General features: G+C 37.6%; 2 protein-coding genes across 2 annotated transcripts; both read right to left on the bottom strand.

The window, feature by feature from the left end:
• Positions 1-466: 466 nt before the first annotated feature.
• On the bottom strand, positions 467-4267 carry LOC121749330. Its single transcript, XM_042143909.1, has 4 exons — positions 3436-4267; positions 2915-3356; positions 2153-2802; positions 467-2043 (listed from the first exon to the last, which is right to left on the bottom strand). The coding sequence occupies exons 1-4, from the start codon at positions 4265-4267 to the stop codon at positions 467-469; spliced, it is 3501 nt and encodes a 1166-aa protein (XP_041999843.1).
• A 4912-nt stretch (positions 4268-9179) lies between these two features.
• LOC121749331 (replication protein A 70 kDa DNA-binding subunit A-like) lies at positions 9180-13634 on the bottom strand. Its single transcript, XM_042143910.1, has 11 exons — positions 13157-13634; positions 11218-11377; positions 10850-11120; positions 10455-10539; positions 10254-10378; positions 10093-10177; positions 9856-9973; positions 9598-9758; positions 9396-9516; positions 9257-9313; positions 9180-9212 (listed from the first exon to the last, which is right to left on the bottom strand). The coding sequence occupies exons 1-11, from the start codon at positions 13450-13452 to the stop codon at positions 9180-9182; spliced, it is 1512 nt and encodes a 503-aa protein (XP_041999844.1). The 5' UTR covers positions 13453-13634.
• Positions 13635-21697: the final 8063 nt, after the last annotated feature.

Consider the following 21697-nt stretch of genomic DNA (forward strand, 5'->3'; position numbering starts at 1 on the left):
TTTGTAAATAACTAGTTTTACCACCCGTGCTATGCACGGGCCATGAAACTTGTAATAAATTCTAGGATAAATGAACTTAAAAAAAAGTAGATGATTAACTTTTCTATAATTATGCTTGCAAACAGAGAATTCATTGTTTGTAAAAAAACACATCGTAAATATCCAGACAAATACATAAGTGTATATTTATACATAACAAAAAATTGTTATGAATTGGAAATGCGGATATGAGAGGAACAAATAAAATATAAAACAAAATACAGATGAGATAATGATACTTATATACGTACATTATACGTAACACAATAGTAAAATAAGTTCATTAAATTCCGACGACCATAAATAGGAACTTACACATACATAAAAAATCCAAAAGTTCATAAGTTTTGAAGAACTTCTTTATAAACAATGTTAACAGTAGAATCACCATTGCCTTCACCTTGTTCATCTTTACACACCAAAATCTTCAAACCTTCACGACTTGTACTCTTGATATAGCAACATACAGTTGTCCATGATTGAAAACAGGTTTTCTCAAAAACAATCCAACATGAGAGAGTGATTGACCCTGACTTTTGTTAATGGTCATTGCGTACGACACAGTCAAAGGAAACTGTCTTCTTTGGAACTTGAAAGACAATCTCGGATCAGACGGTATTAAGGACATTCGAGGAATCAACACTTTATGGCCAATATTATGGCCGCCCAATACCCGTCCCTCTAACACATAATCACCTAATCGTGTAATTATCAATCTTGTGCCATTACACAACCCATTTGACAGGTCTATGTTCCTCAACAACATCACAGGTGTACCAACTTTCAGCAACAATTCATGGTTAGGTGTACCAGAACACTTCAAACTGTTCAAGAACTCAACAGAATGTATCTCAGCGAGACCATTTGATGTGAAATCGGATTTTGATATACTATCAGAACTAAAGTAAACTCGACCTGGAGACTGATCCAAAGAAATCATGAATTGGTTAACCTCATCAACTACCTCTAATGTAGGAGCAAGTATAGCACGGCCATGCAAACAACTGATCAAATCTTCAGGATTCATGTAAGAAGGATAGACGTTTGAAACAATGGTTCTAAGAGGATCACCAGAATTTGACAAAACAATGTCAGTAGGAAGTTGAATACTCACTTCCCCATCATTTGGACCACCAACAACACCATCGCCAATAGAAGCAACCCAAGAGGAAAATTCCTTCAATTTAGAAGCTTCATCAATATTTTCCACATTCAAAAGCCTCATATTTTTTGTCAGCCTTAAAACTGTGCAACTCTTCCAAAGATAAGATGAGTTAATGGTAGCATTCACAACATCTTGACGACTGCCTTTAGGAACAACAGGCAAGATCTGTCTAAAGTCACCACCAAAAACAACCGTTTTTCCACCAAACGGCTTGTTCCTATTTAATTCATCACATACACGCATAATATCTCTTAAAGTTCTATCCACGGCTTCTATGCAATGTTTATGAATCATTGGAGCTGCATCCCATATAATAAGCTTAGCTCTCATAATCAACTCAGCAAGTGCACTACCTGGTTTAATATTGCACATAGAATCTTCATTCACAATAATGGGAATTTTAAACCGAGAATGAGCCGTCCTACCACCAGGCAATAATAAAGAAGCTATGCCACTGGACGCCACATTTAAAACAATATCGCCCTTCGAACGAATCCCAGCAGACAATGCTCTCCAAATGAAAGTTTTCCCAGTACTTCCATATCCGTAAACAAAAAATATTCTTCCATCATTAGAATACACAGAAGACATTATAGTGTCATGGACATAAAGTTGCTCATCAGTGAATTTGGAAATACATTCCGAATATTCACTTGCTAAACCATCGCGGTCATAACACAACTCATCAGTAATCAGTCTATTTTCACATGATTCAAAATACTGATTATCAGGATACGACAAACCATGAAAATCACGCAAAGTTTTACCAAGATTCTGCAGCAATTTCTCTATTTCTGCCAAGGCAAAATTCTGAATTTCATCCTCACTCAAGATCAAACCTATAGTAATTAAAAATACATTGCTAGAATTAAATTCAAATTATCAGTTGATATTAATAACAAAAAACATAATAAATAAGCAACGAAAATAATTAAAAAAATAGCTTACCAGGATAATTTGTTAATTTTCGACGGTTATAAAGAACATCTTCGGACAAATATTTCCAACAATTTTGCCAAACAAAATCCGGGCGTGAAATAGATTCCGATGTTAACAAACTCACATAGAGCAATCTCAAAGACTGAGCTGAAGCCCAAAAAGAAGCCTCCACAATTCCATGAACGTATTCCTTATCGTCATCCAACAACCCTAAAGCAAAGCAAGCATCTCTAAATGTAGCATACTGAACACCATTAACACATTTGATGTCTTCATAGGAAGATGCTCCTTTAACAATATTTAACAAACATCTTAGATAATACATATCACTAGAACCAGGAGCAACATAAAATAACCTTCCAATCGAATATCTTTGTTTCCTAGGTTCCCAGTGATTCTTCTTCCATACAAATTTCGTCGGAAATTCACCATAAGTGAGGTCCCTACCTTGAGAATATATCTTATTTGCTTCCATCCATGACAAGAACTTACTTTCATGAATTGTTTTACGATTCAAAACAGTATCCAAGTCAGCAGCTTCATCAAATATGACATGTTGTTGATCTGGAAGATGAAAACTCAATCTTTCAACAGGAGGATCTTTGTATTGAATTTCAAATCCAAAAATTCTCCAAGCAGCTTCACAAGACGATATATACCTACAATCATAGTACAAACTTACTTCATCAGTACATCGTTCGGCACCATCCGCACCACTTTGGAAAAAAGAAGTTGTCACACGATCCCTTATTTATATACTTAAACAAATACTTAATAGATTGCGACTGGTTGCACCACTCAACGTTGACATGGCCGCTATACTTCATAAGAAGAAAACGATTGTGAGGAACAACATATCTATTATCTAAGGGCACGCCATCCTTCATAACAACACGACCATTATCTCTACGTCTGTAAGCAGGATAGCCATCTTCATCAATGTTTGTGGCCGCTCGATATTTTTTGGGAAAATATTTGGAACAACGTCCATTGAGCATGCAAGGAGACGATTTTCGAACAACACCACACGGCCCATGCATCATGAATTCTTTCACACACTCATAATAGTGAGGATCAGTTACTTGGTCGGGAAGTTCAGCTGAAATAATCTCATCAATGCGTTGAGGCTTAGGCTGTTTGTCCTCATTGCTTAAAAACAACAAAATATGAGCATGGGGCAATCCACGTTTCTGAAACTCAACCGTGTACACAACTGCACAAAATAATTTAACTAAATTGCTTATTCGAAAACAACTTAAAAAATATTTTGAAAGCAAGGTCTTTAAAAATACCTGCTTTCACGGTTCCAAATATTTTTTCACTCTTAAGATCTCTTATCAAATTATCCAACTTGACTTTAAAGATCCTACAAATAATATCAGGACGATCATCTGATTTCAAGCCCTTAGATGCAAGATATCGACATATCTCTGGCCACTTAGGATTGCACGTAAAGGTAATAAACAAATTTGGGTACCCAATCCACCTACAGATCGCCATCGCATCTTGATAATTCTGAACCATATATCGAGCTCCACCAACAAAACTGGAAGGCAAGATAATTCGTTTCCCATACCTTGAACCATCTGTCTCACCACGAAGAACAGCTTCCGCCAGACCACTATACAATTCAGCCCGCAACCTTTTTTGATGGGTTCGTACAAAAGTAAGACGTCCAGTCTCAATCATCGTATATGCATCAACGACAAACTGCTGAAACAATCGCCTTCCGAATAAAAGAATAGAATACTCAGAAATCCTTTCATGTAAGCGAAAGGCAAAAAATTCTTTAGGACTAATACTTTTTCTATGGGTCGATGAAGAAGAAGAATTTTTAGAAAATCCAATATCTTCTCTATAACCATCCTCCCCGTAAGGAAACAAAAGTGGATACTGAAGTGGAAGATAAGAAGGATGCAGTTCACTAATGCGCTGCAATTGCCCTGACTTCTTTACAACAACAATATCTCTGTCACCCAAAGCTTCATCAAAATCCCCAACGACAAGCACAGCAACCTCAGAAACAGACGGTAGGTTATAGGTTCTTCCATCCCTACCTCTCTTACCAAGCAACCTCAAACTTACATTGGGTTGATTTTCATGTCCAATCTTTTCTTTGGCCATACGAAAAGACTTCACTAACGCATTATTTTCATCCAACACAGATATATTTAATTTTTTAACAAAATAAATATATATTTAATTTGTTAGCTAATGAAAACTTAATTACCTCACAGACGTTATTCTGTAATTGATCTCGTTGTCCGTATCACACACATATAACTGGGGAAACTTCGGCTCGCAACCATCTAACGGTAGTAAACTACCAATTAAGTGGTAATTTTGCCCGTGTAAACGAAATACAGGGGGACCACCACCGGTGTTAACACTATTGTCAACTTTACCTCCCATTGAGGTAAAACCAAACATCGAATTATATGAACGAATATTTTTCAAATAGTGACTACTTTTGGCGTCATTAGAGAACATTAATTGGTGCAAAACGTCAGGTGGAGAAGTCAACTTAGGAATCTCAATATTCCCATTCATACAACAACTCGAATATCTTGGATTAGTGGCCTTATTGGGTTTGCCAAGACGTTCCTCATACCAAAATAATGCTCCACAATGTGAACACATATACGAAGGATCACCTATATCCCAAAATTCTATAAAAAAAAGTTAGTAAAACATTAATAAAAAACTTATACAATTTGACATAAATATAATTAGGAAAATAAGCATGTAAAAAATTAAGAAAGTAACCAAGATACGAAAAAAAATACCTCCATCTTGATTAAAAGTAGATGAACCGAAAGATCTGTCATTAATAAAAGACTGCTTGCGTTCATCAAGCACATCATCACTTATAACAATAGGACTTTCAAATGATCCACACACATCACCTACAAAATATAAAGCAGAAATTGAAAAAAAGTACACAATATATAATTTGAGTATTACTATCCAATATTGAATAAATTTTAAAGATTATGTTTACCAAAAGTATGCTTTCATAATTTAAACAATATTAAAAATTAACATCTTTGCACAACAAATAAATAAGGGCCTAAAATTGGAAATATGCTTTCAAGACAAAAAATATAAACAACTATTTTCGATTTATTCATTATATTTTTGTCTATATAACAATTTCCGACTTTTATGCCTATATTTTTTTAACAAAAAATAAAAAGTCTAATAAAAGGCAGAATAATACTGTCAACTCAAAATATAATAATATAATAAAAATATAAAACTCGACTCCTTGACAAAATCGGAGCAAATGATTATAAAATCCTATCTAAATTTTCGAGTTCTAGAATAGAATGAAAAGGAGTGAAGGAACAAATTTCAAAAACCGAGCAATCAAATTCCCATATTGCAAAACTAAATAATCACAATTGGAATTGTTCTTTCACTCTTTTATAGAACTCGAAGATTTTGTAATAAATATTTTATAAAAACCAATTAAAAAATTTTGGGCCAAGGATTAATAATTATTACAATAACAAATTCTATGATACAACTCGATTCCTTGACAAAATGGGAGCGAATTATAAATAAAGTCCTTTCTAAATTTGGAAATAAATTATTTGATTGTTACATAACTTCAATCGTTTGTCATAATTATTTGCAATTTAGCATAAGTTTCAAAATTTCAAGTAATGTTAATGAAATATTAATCCATCTAATCAATGTTAATTTAATCCAACCCATCACTACCACTTTTTTATTCCAGGGCCCAAACACCCCTAACATTTAAAACCAAAAATTGGGCCCCTAACATTTAAAACAAAAGCCCAAAGCATTAGCCCAAAAATATTGAGACAGTGGAATAATGCCTAAGCATCTAGGGTTTGAGAATCAAGAGATTGCCTACTTCCCGATGAAACACACGACCAATCCATCTCCCTCTTACTCCACCTACATCGCCTTCTCGAAACGGCGAATCGACTCCGTCTCCGGCGAAGCGACTCCATACTCGGCTAATTCGAATGTCTCAAGTTCTGTTTACCATCCAATTGTAATCTATTTCTCACTCGGCATCCCCTAAACCCTAACCATCTCTCCCTCAATCGATTTCCAGAATCAAATAGCTCAAAACCCTAACCCACAGAGTGCGACAAAATGGAAGCCTCAAACTCGAAGCTTAAGAATGTTCGACAGTGTCCAGAAAAATCGAAGATAACATCATTTGAAGAGTGGATTTGAAGGGAATCACAGTTTCTTCACCAAAACCGAGCAATCAAATTCTCAAAGGTAACACAAATTTCAAAAAGTATGTAATCTTGTATTTCCATTCAATGTATGTTGCTTGATTAGGTTAGAAGCTCACTGCAAACGCATGTTTGAACCTACCAAAGAATCCTATATCTGAATGGAAATGCATGCTTAGAAGCTATTAAAGATCCCCACAACTGAATGGAAATTCAGGCTTAGATGCTGTCACTGATTGTTTGACACAAATGGCAAATCACATCTGTAATCGTTTGACACAAACGATTAGTAGACAAATAATTAAACCTGGTGCATCAACATAGCCAATAAATTTCAAAGTTTATTTTTACCCATTACAAATAAACAGATTGCTTTAATTTGACTATTGGATCCAACTCCTAACAATAAAAGTCAAGAATTTATTTTTGCATAATATTTCCCAAATAATTGCATAGCAAAGGCTTGTCATGTTTTTAAACAGCTGGAAAATTGTTAGATGTAATACAAAAGGTACAGCTACTAAATGATTTTTAACAAAAAAAATCATAGAGCTTTAGGGATAATTTCAGAAGAGTAAGAGTTACATAGATTACCTGATGTTGAAAGTGTTAACTGTAAATTAGGACAACTTGTAAGTATGGCAGACCTTTTTAACTTCTTCATTCAATAAGAATCTCAACTTGAATGACAACTTATCTTTGCCTTAAAAGGAAAAAAATACAGAGTATAGTGAGGATATACTTATCTCTGCAGAACTGCATATTTAAAGGACACACATATTTCACAATTACCAAGAAGACCTTTCAGATTATCCCAGAAAACAGATTATTTAAATTGTTATTTCAGAAATTAAAAGGATGAATTCCAGAAAAGTTTTCACTAAGGAAAAATATGGAGTAGAAGATTAGCACATTAAGAAAGAATCTGGAGTAGAAGATTAGATCAAGTTAAACACTTTTTAATTTACTTTAAAGACAAATGCTCTATAATGTGCCAATAATTATGCTTGCATTTCCAAATATAGAATTTGCTCAGTATTAGCACTCAAACTTTACATATATCAAGATTCATCTATCATTGTGAGCATTAATGTTGACTGTAGTGTGTAAATATAGTCTCCTTGGATTTTCCATTTAATAATAATATCAGTGTGTTTTGTCTTTTCATTGTGTTTGTTTATTCCACAAAAAAAACAAAATAAAAGATCATGTTCCTTTGAGATATATCTGCTAGTGAAAGTTTTTAAACTAAATAAACACAGCTTCTAGAATTAATGACATCAATTTGATGAATCCTTCTTACAGTAAACTCAACCTTTATTACTGTTTAATATTAATTTTTTGTCCGCAGGAACATAGAGATAGCAAAAGGGGATGACCTTGAAGCTTCTGTTAGAGTAGTTGGAGGGAATCTTTACTTGCACTTATTTATTTTTCTGCACAACTTTAATTAAACTGTTATATTTTCTGTTCACCCATTGTTAAACAGTTATATTCAGTTTTTAAATACTAAAATGTTGTTCCAGATATCTGGCAGAAATACCTTTTGCTTGAAATGAGAAGGTGCTGGACCTTCTTGGTTATATGTTACCAGTTTGAAGGGGGAGAAGACTCTAGGTTTGTCCTACCTTGTATTACATAAATTTCTTTTCTTCAACCCCTCCACATTATGTTATCTAACATACTATTGTGTTTTCAAATGCAAGTCCTGTTCAGTCTATCTCCTTTTTGCTACCTATGTTGTGTCAAATAACCAAGAAGACCTTTCAGACTATCCCAAGAAACTTCCAAGTGTTATACAGGTTAGATAATGAATGAGTTATATATTTACTTTTACTCCATCAATTTAAATATTTGTTCATCAGAAATTAACTTGTACAAAATTCTATAACTAAAATGCCTGTGTGTTTATTACTTTATTAAAACTGTTTCAGTGAGCTTTATGATGTATTTCCAATTTAAACATTCTGAAGCATTAACAACAGAATAATAACTCTAAGCCATAAACATTAATAAGGGGAACAAACAGAACAATAACTAAAAAACTTGAATATAAAATGATGGGATAGCTCAACATTCAAAATCTTGATGAAGATCTCATATTCATAACTTCCCTACATGGAAAACATAAACCTGCCCTAACAGCATCAAAAAATTGTCAATTTCAGTGATAAAATCTAGAACCAAAACACAAAAACAGAGGGTGACAATTCCTTCAAAATGCTAAGTAAAAAAATACAGCAAAACATAGACACCAAGGATGCCTTCCCATCTAATTAGAACCAGCAATTTTCTCTTTCTTCTTAATCTGAACTTCATCAACATCATCACAACAGTCAAAATCTAAATCCAAGCATCGCTTTGCAGAGCCTTCAACACCCCATCCATGATTTTTTTTCATTGGAAACAGTGGAGAGATCTGGTGTAACAAACACTCTCTGAGAACCCTATATTAATAGGATAATTAATTATCAACCATGATAAATAATTACAAAATAATCAACATAGCTATAATATATACAAAAATACCTCAGCAACTTCAACTCCAACATTTAATTCAGAGCCTCCAACAAAAAGTTCACTGATATTATCATTTCCAAGTATGGACAGATCAGTTGTACCAAGGGTCTTCTGAGACACCTATAAGTAAAAAGCATTCAAAAAAACTATCCAAGTAACATTTTCATGCACAAGCTGTACAACTACTGAATAATAATAAAATTTAAATACCTCAGCAAGATCAGCTCCAAAAAGTAGATCAGATAACCTCGTATCAAAAGTCTTTAGGAGTATACTTATCAACTACTTTAGAGATATTACATACTTTGTTGACAGTAAAAGGGTAACTTCTGTAATATTCAATATGGTTTTTCAGCTGAAGTTTAAAAAACACCTTCTGACCCACAAGAATCTCTTCAATAAGTGAAGGAATGGAATTCTTAGGAGCAACCTGCTGAAATATAATTGAAATTACAATGAGAACTCTCCATGATACAAAAAAAAAACAAATTTCAGTGTTTAAACATACAAACCTGACCACCATTTCCTAAAAAATCAGTCACATTTCTCCCTAACAATTGGCTGCCTTCCCTATCCCACAATAACAAAGATGCATTGCTAGTATGATCAACAACATTCACCACAAACTTGAACCTAAATAAGACAAAAATATTGATATAAATTACTTAATTACATTAGAGTTCAAGACAAAGTATCAGAGAGTATGTTTCAAACCTTTTAACAGCATAAGTATGAGTTTTGGTACATCCAGAACAATTAAACTTATTATCCACCTCTCTGACCTTCTTAACACAAGTCTTACAAGCCAAAAAATACCATTCACCATAGTGGCACTCAACTGAATCTATTTTACCAAATACCCAACATGAACCTTCCTGTGGATCACAAAACGAAATGAACTATTGAAATGTTACACATATAACTCAACAAAAATAAGAACACTAAAGGACAGATGTGAAACTTATTCAATACCTCTAGGCAAGATAAATCCTCAAGGGACTTCAATTGTAGATCATCATATTCACCCCCAACCCTTTGTCCTCCTTGAATGACAGAAACTTGCTGAACAAATCTGCTATCCTCCCTTATTCTAAATAAAATAAATAAAAATTTTGATAAACTGACTTATATGTACATAAAAATGAGTAATAAGAAATCTATCAATAAACAAACAATGACTTGAAAAACAAAGTACATAATAATGAATACCTCATCCTAAAATCTTTAACCTCTTTAACATCAGCATTTATCACAACTTTAGAAGCTTGAAAATGTGTAGAAATGCGAATTTCACCTAAAACACAAACACTTTAAGATTATCACACCGAATGACAAGTAAAAAACAGTAAGAAACATGAAATATAAAGAACCTCTAAATAGATTGCGCTTGCAAAACTGAATAATCACAATTGGAATTGTTCCTTCAATCTTTTTCAGTTGATCCAGATATAAGTCCACATTTGATTCCCATATTGTACAAAATAGTTTGTTATGGCTGTTAAAGAAAGTATAAAATTAGTTTAACATATGTACAATATAAAATGTGAATGTCAAAACACTAATGCACTTACTTCTCATCAGAAATCTCAATCTCAATCAATCTATACTTAGATTGAGAGATAACTCTACCAGGTCCAGTTATCACACCAATGACATCTAACAAACACAAATGACAAATATGTAAACTGAATGAACTTTTCTTGTAACTTGCAGATTTGATGATAAATCCACTACAGAGAATCAACAAAAATTTTCAGAAGTACACTCAATCCACTACAGAGGATCAACTGTATTACCTTTCTGAAAGCATAAAACAATAAGGTATCAACTTTTCTTAAAGAGCAGATCAATATACAGTTGCAATTTGATTGAAAACTAAGTACATTGAAACTCAATTCACAAATCACTTGCAAGTAAATTGAAGAAGTAAACTAAAATAAAAGTAAACATTATTTAAAAATCATACCAAAGAAGGATGAATCATCCACATTTTCATATTGTGAAACTTCAGAAAAAGACTTGAAGTCAAACATTTCTCTCAAGAACCTATGATCATTAACCTCAACCATCTCTGTCTTGACATTCATTAGCAATCTAAACTGGTGATTTGATGCCTTGTTTCTGAGTGTATTAGGTCTGACAAAGAAATTTTTAATACAAAAAATCCCTCCTTCCCTCAGTATATTTCCAAAGTTCTGGACCAAATTATTTGGAAATGTAGCTTGAATTCTAGTACCCTGAAAATCAATACCAAGATATATGTTATAAAGAATACCATCAGTTCTTAATTGTAGTTCAAATAATAGATGCTGTTAGCTTGCATATTCTGTCTACCTTGGAGTCATGAAACACACATTCTAAGCTTTTATCATCCTTATCTTCAGGGAAACCTTGATAAGCCCGAACACACCTCACTTTGATTGTTGAATTGGTGATTGCCTTGATGAGATTGTTAACACATGTAATGAATGGAGCCATTATTTCATAAGTGATCCTGTAAAAACACATACAAATGATTCAAATACAGACATATATAATTACTTAAACAACTCATACAATGCTAATATTTAACTCTCTTCTTCACTGATCTGCAGGTATCTACTAATCTATCAACAATGCATGATTGAGGTCCTAAAATGAAAGATACAAAGACAGGTAATTAGACCCTCTATTCATTATAAACCATCTAGTAATATCTCCTGCCAAAAGTGTATAAAACAGTAGAGAGACCCTCTATTCATTACAAAACCATCTAGTAATATCTACATACAACAGATAATGAACACATATCACACGTTTTATGTATCTACAAACCTGATGTCTGAAAACTCATTCACTTTGTTTTGACAGCTTATAATGTGTGAATGAAGGCACATTGAAGTGACAAAAAGGAGGGTACAAAAGCAATAAACACAGGTTAAAACTTTTTCAGCATATATATAATACAACATACAAAATACAACATATGCTAAGAAATGAGTGACAATTTTCATTTCAAAACAGAATCAATAAATGTATAAAAACAGTTTATGTAAGCTATTAAACTATGAGTGGACAGAAACTGAGAAATTGCAGCTTGAAATCTTTGAGAGCTACCTAAAAATCGAATAAGCAGAAATGATGAAGTGAATGGAATGGCTTGAAAGGTTTTCAATAGGAATGGGTATTTATAGACATATGTTAGGCAGCAATGGCGTGTAAGAAGAAGCATACTCCCAAAAAAAGACATAATGATGAGAAAAACCCTTCACATGTAAATATGGGAAATAACAAATATCTATTTTAATATTGTTTTCATAAAATATTAATAAATTACCTATTTAGAGATATTTTAAATAGATCTAATAAAGGCATGTACTACCTAGAAAAGGATGCAAATTCCCAAAAAACGGATCCTTACGCCAATTCTTTCCTCTGTTGGCTCCTCGCATTTTTCCACGACGTCGAAATAAACTTCCAAAAATTATTTAAGCGCATAATTAAATTATCGCAATTATTTCTCTTCGAAATCATATTATTTCGGACTTGGGATAAATTATTCATAATTTGAAATATTCCAAAAATAATTAAAATTTCCCACGATTAAATTAAATCATTCTTTACGATTAAATCATCGGCCCAAGACTTAATTATTTACCTCATCTCTTACTTCCAATTAAATTTATAAGCCCCATATAGTTAAAAAGGCCCAACTTTAAAAACAATAGCCTCCCAATAAATTAAAAAGGCCCAATCAAAGAAAACACAAGAGGCCCAAGTCCATTTTTCCTTAACCCCGCGTTTCTCTCTCCCTCCCTCTATCTTCTTCTTTCTCTTCTCTCCCTCGCCCAAATCGGGAGTTCTAAAATCTCCGACATCGTTCCTCCGTCGCTGTTGTCGCTGTTCCGAGCAGCCATCACCGCTACTGAGCAGTCACCGCTACCCCCGGTCTGCTCTTGAACCGAAATTTTGCGCCGAATCGCCTCGACTGCTGCTGCTGCTCGTCGCCGCCTCTCAGCCGCCGGGTCAGGCTGCTGCTGCCGCCGCCGGGAGCCGTCGGGGCGCGGCTGTCCGCCGCTGCCGGCAGCTTCCCCCTCCCCGAAACCACTCCGAACAACCCGCAGGATACGTTTTTATCACAAAGTTAAGTTCTTTCGCGTGTTAGATCAAGTACGGTGATGTTCGATTAGTTCTTTGTTGTTAAATTGTTTGAATTGTTTATGAGAGTGGATGTATGAAATCAACGTATGAAATTTAGCTACTAAAATTTCATGCTTTGGGAAAGGGATTATACCTCAAGAATGGTTGGACTTGGTGGTGGATGGACAAGAATGGTGGGAATTTCCTCCTCTTGCTCTCTCTCGGCTCTCTCTTCGTCTCTCTCTCACTCTCTCTTTTTTTTTCTTTGGTGTAGTGTAATGTGAGGAAGAGATTGAAGGCTAAAGTAATAATTTGTGTGACTCTTGGGTGGGAGAATTGATGGTGGAAGATGGAAGGTGAAGGAGTGGAAATTGGAGGGTCTCTTGGTGAAGAACCGTCGTCCATGAAGGAAGGAGGAAGAAGAAGGAGAGTTTCTTGGCTTGCTCCCATTTGTTTGGAGAGATTTGAGCTTCTAAATTAATTAAATGGTGTTGGGCTCAATTAGTTGTAAGGCCCACACTTGTATAATTCTTTATTGGTTAGACTTTTAATTGTTGTGGCCCAAAGTCATTTTATATAAACATTTGGACTTAAATTTTATTAATTATTTTATGACATATATTAATTTAGTACTTAAAAAGTACGGGTGTTACATATAATGAAGTAGCGAAATTCATGAGACATGGTTTAATCTCATCCATTAAAATCTAGATCTAAGTGCCCTAATTTGGTCTCTAGTTCGGTCTTTAAAGATTAGATTTGTAAATAATGAGACTTTATTGCACATTAGTCAAGTATTGTGAAACATTCAAACATAGATGTATTAATGGAGCTTTGAACATTAAAATATACTATTGGAGTGTGGAGATACATGTCTCAATGGAGCTTTGAATATTAGACAAGTTAGAAGGCGGTAAGGAATATAACAGAGATGTATTAATTTAAAACCCTTGTAAAACTTTTTATATGATAACTTAAAACTTTTTGTATCAATATGAAATATGGGTGAAACTTTTTTATATGACTATGAGTCTATGACAGCCTTTTGCTAATGATGGGTTTATTATGATTTTGGCTTGTAGATTGTTTGTTTACATAATTATTGATAATTGCACAAAGAAAAGAGAGATTGGTTCTTATATTCTTGTTGTAAAAAATCATGGATTAAATATGCCCGGTCAATGGATTTTGACCAAATAATAAATGTGACGAGACATTTAATTTTGTGAAATTAAATGACATAGCGTCGATCTACATTTTACGTAGGTAAATGTAGTATATTCACTTTCTCAAATCCGATTTCCGGTGAGTGAGAAATAGTGGATTAAAGTTGGGCATAATTAGCTTTTAATTAAAGCTTGGAGATGGAGCTTAGGGAATAATTAACTAGTGTTAATTATCCCACATTGGAGGATTAACACATCTTTAATGTGTATAAATTAAGTGACTTTATGTTACTTAATAATTATAGTGGACCAAGATGGGTGAAAGAGCCCACACGCGCGCACACGCGCGCGCCGCCGCCGCCCGCCCGCCCGAGCCCGAGCCCGTGCCCGTGCCCGTGCACGTGCTCGTGCTCGTGCTCGTGCTCGTGGTCGCGGGCGCGGGCCGCGGGCCGCGGGCCTCGGGCCTCGGGCCTCGGGCCCGGGCCCGAGCCCGATCCCGAGCCCGATCCCGATCCCGATCCCGATCTCGATCTCGATCCCGATCTCGATCTCGATCTTGATCTTGATCTTGGACTTGGACTTGGACTTGGACTTGGACTTGGACTTGAACTTGGACTTGGACTTGGACTTGGACTTGGACTTGGATCTTGGCATCATCGATTCCCTCGATGATGCCAACTTCTGGCTTCCCAGCCGCTTCATCCACCGTCCCTTGGGTTTGGGACAACCCCTTCGGGGCGTCCACTGGTTCCACCTTTGGTGGTTCGGTTGGTTCCACTTTTAGTGGTTCCTTCGGATCCTTTAATGGATCGAGTGTTGGTGCCTTCGGGCTCAATACTAGTGTTGGATCTTTCGGGATCAACACGAATGCTGGGGCCTTCGGGTCTCATGCGGGTGCTAGTCCCTTCGGGGCTGGTACGACCATGGCGGGCTCTATGCCCAACATGAATGGTGGGGGCTCTATGCCCAACCAAGTTGTTGGCTCCTTCGGGGGCAACGGAATTGGTTCCTTCCAAGGACCAACTGCGGCACCTTTGGCACCAAGAATGATGCCACCTGCCGAGAAACCACCAAAGTTTGGAGGATCTGACTTCAAGCGGTGGTACCAGAAGATGTTGTTCTACTTGACAACATTGGGCGTCGCCAACTTCCTCACGGAGAACGAGCCGCCCGCACCAAGCGACCAAGAGACTAGGCTCGAAGTCATGGCAGATTATGAAGCTTGGAGGAAAGGAGATTATCTTTGTAAAAATTTCATTCTAAGTGCTTTAGATGATAGTTTGTACAATGTATACTCCAATGTAACCACATCTAAACAAATGTGGGAAAACCTAGAAAAGAAGTATAGCATAGATAATGCTGCTGGGACGGAACAAGTTGTAGCATCCAAGTTTATGGACTACAAAATGGTCGACTCTCGACCCGTCATGGAGCAAGTCCAAGAGCTCCAAATGATCATCCACTCATTAGTGGCTGAAGGGATGACCTTGCCCGATAAATTCCTAAGGTGCACGATCATTGACAAGCTCCCTCCAAGTTGGAAGGACTTCAAGAGTTATCTCAAGCACAAGCGAAAGCAGATGACCCTTGAAGACTTGATCGTGAAGTTGCGCATTGAGGCCGACGTGCGCAAAAGTGATCAGAAGGCTAAAGGCTTCACCCCAAATGAAGCCAAAGCCAACCTGTTGGAGCGGGGCGGTCCCTCCAACAAACGCCCTCGCCCAAACCGTCCAAATGACAAAGGGAAGGGAAAGCAGCCTTCAAAGAAGTTTGAAGGCGACTGCTACAAATGTGGCAAACCGGGCCACTTTGCCAAAGACTGCCGCAGCAAGAAGAAGAAGCCGGCAGCCCACGTCGTTGAGAAGGAGTTCAAGGACTGGGATGAGAACGACCTCATTGCAGTGGTCACTGAAGAGGTTAACCTTGTTGATAACAAGGGAGGCTGGTACATCGACACCGGCGCTACTGCTCATGTTTGCTCCGACAGGAGCAAGTTTGCCTCCTACACTGCTGTTGAAGGGAGGAAGATCAACATGGGGAATCAAGCATCGTCAGAAGTCCTCGGCGTTGGCAACGTGATTCTCATGATGACGTCTGGCCTAACTATCACTTTGAAGGATGTGCTGCATGTCCCGGACATCCGCAAGAACCTAGTGTCAGGATCAATACTAGTTAATAAAGGGTTTAAACTTGTATTTGAGTCCGATAGGTTTGTCTTGTATAAGTTTGGAAAATCCATCGGAAAAGGTTATGTAACCGATGGGCTTTTCAAGCTTAGTGTAGCAACTCGAAGTGTTGCGAAGCCATTGGCCAATAAGAATAAAGCATCTACTTCCTCTTATTTGATTGAGTCTTCAAATTTGTGGCATTGTAGATTGGGACATGTAAATTCAAAAGCCATTAAAAGATTAGTAAATTTAGATTTACTAAAGGCTAATGAATTGGATATCCAAGATAAATGTGAAATTTGTCTTGAAGCAAAAATGACTAAGTTGCCGTTTCACTCGGTTGAACGAAGCACAAAACCCCTTGAATTAATTCACACGGATGTATGTGATTTAAAGATGTTGCAAACTAGAGGTGGTAAAAAGTACTTTATCACTTTCATAGATGATTGCACAAGATATTGCTACATTTATCTTTTAAGAAGCAAAGATGAAGCAATAGAGGCGTTCAAAAATTATAAGAACGAAGTTGAGAATCAACTTGGTTGTAAAATCAAAATGATTCGAAGCGATAGAGGAGGCGAATATGTAGCCCCGTTTGAGGAGTTATGCAACGCAAGTGGTATAATTCATCAAACAACTGCTCCATATTCACCACAATCCAATGGTGTTGCAGAACGCAAGAATCGAACTCTAAAAGAGATGATGAATGCACTGCTACTCAGTTCAGGATTACCACATAACATGTGGGGGGAAGCTGTTTTGACAGCAAACTATATCTTGAATAAAATCCCTCTCAAAGGAAAAGATGTTACTCCTTATGAGTTGTGGAAGGGAAGGAAGCCATCCTACAAATACCTCAAAGTGTGGGGGTGTTTGGCAAAGGTGATGGTTCCTCCGCCCAAAGAAGTTACAATCGGACCTAAGACGGTTGATTGCATCTTCATTGGATATGCACTTAACAGTAGTGCATATCGATTTGTTGTTCACAAGTCTGAAATATCGACTATCACAGTAGGAACAACAATTGAGTCGAGGAATGCTGTATTTCTCGAAAATACCTTTCCTTGCAAAGATAAGGAAAAAGTATCAACCAATTCTGAGACAAGAATTGAAGAAGCCACTAGTTCTAAACAAGTGGAAGAAGAAGCCACTAGTTCTAAATCAACAGATGCGGAACCTGAATCGCGCAAGCGTGCAAGGCCCGATCCAAAAGATACAGTACTAAGACGTGGTAATAGAGTCAGAACACCAAAAACTTTTGGTCCTGACTACATTGCTTTCATGTTGGATGAAGAACCAACATCGATAAAAGTAGCCTTTGCTGGCCCAGACGGGCTGCATTGGAGAGAAGCTGTTCAAAGCGAAATTGATTCAATTTTGCTAAACCACACATGGGTGTTGGTTGATTTGCCCGAAGGTGCTAAACCTTTAGGATGCAAATGGGTTCTTAAAAGAAAGTTTAAGGCCGATGGAACAGTTGATAAGTATAAAGCCCGATTAGTAATAAAGGGTTTTAAACAAAAAGAAGGACATGACTTCTTCGATACCTATTCACCTGTAACAAGGATTACATCTATCCGGGTGCTTCTCGCTATTGCTGCATTGCACAATCTCGAGATTCATCAAATGGATGTAAAGACCGCGTTTCTGAATGGTGAACTAGAAGACGAAATCTACATGGAACAACCCGAAGGGTTTGTAGTACCTGGACAAGAGAAAAAGGTATGCAAGCTCGTGAAATCCCTATATGGATTGAAACAAGCGCCATTGCAATGGCACTTGAAGTTTGATAATGTGATGTTATCAAATGGGTTTAAAATCAACGAGTGCGACAAATGTGTCTACATCAAGAGCACTAATAACGGTCATGTTATAGTGTGTCTCTACGTTGATGATATGTTAATCTTGGGTAGCAACACTCAAGTAATTAACGATACAAAGGCCATGTTAAAGAGAAACTTTGACATGAAAGACATGGGTCTAGCCGATGTAATTCTTGGAATGAAGATTCTAAGAACGAATGATGGAATCATCTTAACACAATCACATTATGTTGAGAAGATATTGAATAAATTCAAAGCCTATGATGGCGCGCCGGTTAAGACTCCAATTGAACTCGACGTTCACTTGAGCAAAAACAAAGGCGAGCCCGTTGCACAAGAAGAGTATGCACGGGTCATCGGGTGCATTATGTACTTGACTAATTGCACTCGACCTGACATTGCTTGTGCCGTGAACAAGTTAAGTCGTTACACGAGCAATCCAAGCAAAGAGCATTGGAGAGCTCTTGTGAGGGTTTTGAGATATTTAAAACACACTCAAAATCTTGGGCTACACTTCTCGAGATACCCCCCGGTGCTTGAAGGGTACTGTGATGCCAATTGGATATCCGATAATAGAGACTCACTTTCAACAAGTGGATATGTCTTTACTATTGGGGGTGGTGCTGTATCGTGGAAATCCACAAAACAGACCTGTATAGCCCGATCAACAATGGAATCGGAGTTCATTGCCTTGGATAAGGCTGGTGAGGAAGCCGAGTGGCTTAAGAACTTCCTTGAAGACATTCCATGTTGGTCTAAGCCAGTGCCACCAGTGCTGATTCACTGCGATAGCCAAGCGGCTATTGGAAGGGCAAACAATGGTTTCTATAACGGTAAGTCTCGACATATACGTCGACGACATAACACCGTGAGACATTTGATCACAACAGGGGTGATTACAATTGACTATGTGAAGTCAATAGATAATCTAGCGGATCCGCTAACCAAAGGGTTAAACCGTGATCAAATGAATAAGTTGCTAGAGGGAATGGGTTTGAAATCCACAAACTAAAGAATTGTCATAGTGGTAACCCAACCATGATGACTGGAGATCCCAAGAACTTGGTTCAAAGGGACAACTAAGCTATGAGAGTTCATGGAAAAACACTCAAACTATATCTATTCCCTAGAGAGCAATAGAGTGTTGGAGAACTTGCCTCGTGGTAAAGGCTAAGTCTATGACTTTTAATGGTTCTTAAGGATCTCAAAGAGATGGAATTCTCAAAGAGACCAAGTATGGCAAGGTACTTGACTAAGAATCACCTACGTAAGTGCGAAGTGTGGTCGCTTCATAAAAAACGCACTTATGAATCCAAAGTGGTGTCCAAGACCGCAATGGACACAAAACGTGAGAACGGATGAGGTTGAGGTGTTTAAGTGTTAACACCATTGTCTCGGTGCACGCCGTGGGGGATTAGTTCAAAGCATCGCGCTACTAAGCCGCCTGTGTATCCGATGGTGTCGACTATGGAGGGTTCAAAGTCAACAACTACCTATCCTTATGCTTATATACCTCGCGAGGGTTGAGCTTGTGTCTGCATGCATATGCATTCGGCTATTTCCACTCATGTGGGGGATTGTAAAAAATCATGGATTAAATATGCCCGGTCAATGGATTTTGACCAAATAATAAATGTGACGAGACATTTAATTTTGTGAAATTAAATGACATAGCGTCGATCTACATTTTACGTAGGTAAATGTAGTATATTCACTTTCTCAAATCCGATTTCCGGTGAGTGAGAAATAGTGGATTAAAGTTGGGCATAATTAGCTTTTAATTAAAGCTTGGAGATGGAGCTTAGGGAATAATTAACTAGTGTTAATTATCCCACATTGGAGGATTAACACATCTTTAATGTGTATAAATTAAGTGACTTTATGTTACTTAATAATTATAGTGGACCAAGATGGGTGAAAGAGCCCACACGCGCGCACACGCGCGCGCCGCCGCCGCCCGCCCGCCCGAGCCCGAGCCCGTGCCCGTGCCCGTGCACGTGCTCGTGCTCGTGCTCGTGCTCGTGGTCGCGGGCGCGGGCCGCGGGCCGCGGGCCTCGGGCCTCGGGCCTCGGGCCCGGGCCCGAGCCCGATCCCGAGCCCGATCCCGATCCCGATCTCGATCTCGATCTCGATCTCGGACTTGGACTTGGACTTGGACTTGGACTTGGACTTGGATCTTGGATCTTGGCAATTGGTCTTTGGGTGGTCTTTGGGCTTGGTGCTTGGCCCAAACTATTCTTTTTGTTGGACTTGGACTTGGACTTGGATCTTGGCAATTGGTCTTTGGGTGGTCTTTGGGCTTGGTGCTTGGCCCAAACTATTCTTTTTGGACCACCGCCGAGTCAGCAATCCAAGTGGCTTGACACGTCGTCAAGCGAGGCACAGTCACGGTTGCCACGTGAGAAATCCACACGCTCCACACACGGATGGCACACTCCTGCCACACGTCTGTAACCGACGTCGGTTACGAATTGCCACCCCTGCAGTGGACTGAGCCTATAAATAGGCCAGCCATTCCATGCATCACTACACAATTCAAAAAGCATTCTGCATCATAAGCTCTCTCCCTCTCCCTGCATAGTTTTTTCTGTCGAAGCTCTGCCCTCTCCTCCATCCAGTTCGCCGGAGCTCTGTTGATTGCGGTGCTGCATCAATAGAGACGTAGCCGTTTTACCTTTGGGGACGACACGCCAAACCGAAGAGCACTACCGGGGCGTATCTCGTCTTGCGGGAAGAGGCCTCCTCGACTCGGCTAATCACACTGGTTTAGTAGTTTCGATTATACGTTGTATTTTTAAGTTCAGTTCTTCCTTTCCTTTCTTTTGGGTTGTATTACGCCCGGTAGTTATCTTTGTAATCCGAGAAACCAACACTTGTTTTGGTTATTAATCTCCATATTGCTTCCTGATTAAATCGGAATTTTTTTCAATCATTTAATCATCTCTTACGATTATTATAGAAAGGATAGATGAGTATAGAATTGAAATTTTGCATAAAACGTGTAATAATAGGCAGTGAGTGGTCGGAAATATCTCAGATCGACATCAAACAATTCTAGTGCGCTGATTAAAAAGACTGCTCTGTTTGCATTCTCATGGATGATGCCTCCCTTTGTTATTTCTTATCAATAAATTTCATTGCATCGCATTTTGATGCTATATGGTTACATATATATAGGAAGAGGCCACAAGACAATTATCTGAACTAAATTTGATCTAATTTTCATGCAAAATCTTGAATTTCAGGTAAACCAGACATACCACTTGTTACATACTCATGATTCTTGAGCTGAACTCGCGAGTTTTTACCTTGTTGTGACCGCGCAACCTCTCAGCAGTCGGGGCAGCTGAAAAATTATTTACTCAAGTAGTAGATATAGTTGATATATTAGTTAAGATTCAGCATCAAGCGCCAAGAATGCTTTCATTTTTCACCCACAACATTTTATCCACTTTTTACACATCTCTCTTACTTTACTAATTTTACGTTAAAATTCGAGTTATCCACAGTACAGACTACTTTTTGTCGACGGAGGTGT

The sequence above is a fragment of the Salvia splendens genome, chromosome 9 (genome assembly GCF_004379255.2).
Source record: "Salvia splendens isolate huo1 chromosome 9, SspV2, whole genome shotgun sequence".
Classification (NCBI taxonomy): Eukaryota; Viridiplantae; Streptophyta; class Magnoliopsida; order Lamiales; family Lamiaceae; genus Salvia; species Salvia splendens.

Coding starts and splice junctions, on each gene's coding strand:
- LOC121749331 (XM_042143910.1), bottom strand. CDS start 13,452: ATGGGAGCAAGCCAAGAAACTCTCCTTCTTCTTCCTCCTTCCTTCATG. Junction 11,121..11,217: donor GTGTGTTTCATGACTCCAAG/GTAGACAGAATA, acceptor ATTGATTTTCAG/GGTACTAGAATTCAAGCTAC. Junction 10,379..10,454: donor ATTGAGATTTCTGATGAGAA/GTAAGTGCATTA, acceptor TTTCTTTAACAG/CCATAACAAACTATTTTGTA.
- LOC121749330 (XM_042143909.1), bottom strand. CDS start 4,267: ATGGCCAAAGAAAAGATTGGACATGAAAATCAACCCAATGTAAGTTTG. Junction 2,803..2,914: donor AACCAGTCGCAATCTATTAA/GTATTTGTTTAA, acceptor CTATGATTGTAG/GTATATATCGTCTTGTGAAG. Junction 2,044..2,152: donor AAAATTAACAAATTATCCTG/GTAAGCTATTTT, acceptor TAATTACTATAG/GTTTGATCTTGAGTGAGGAT.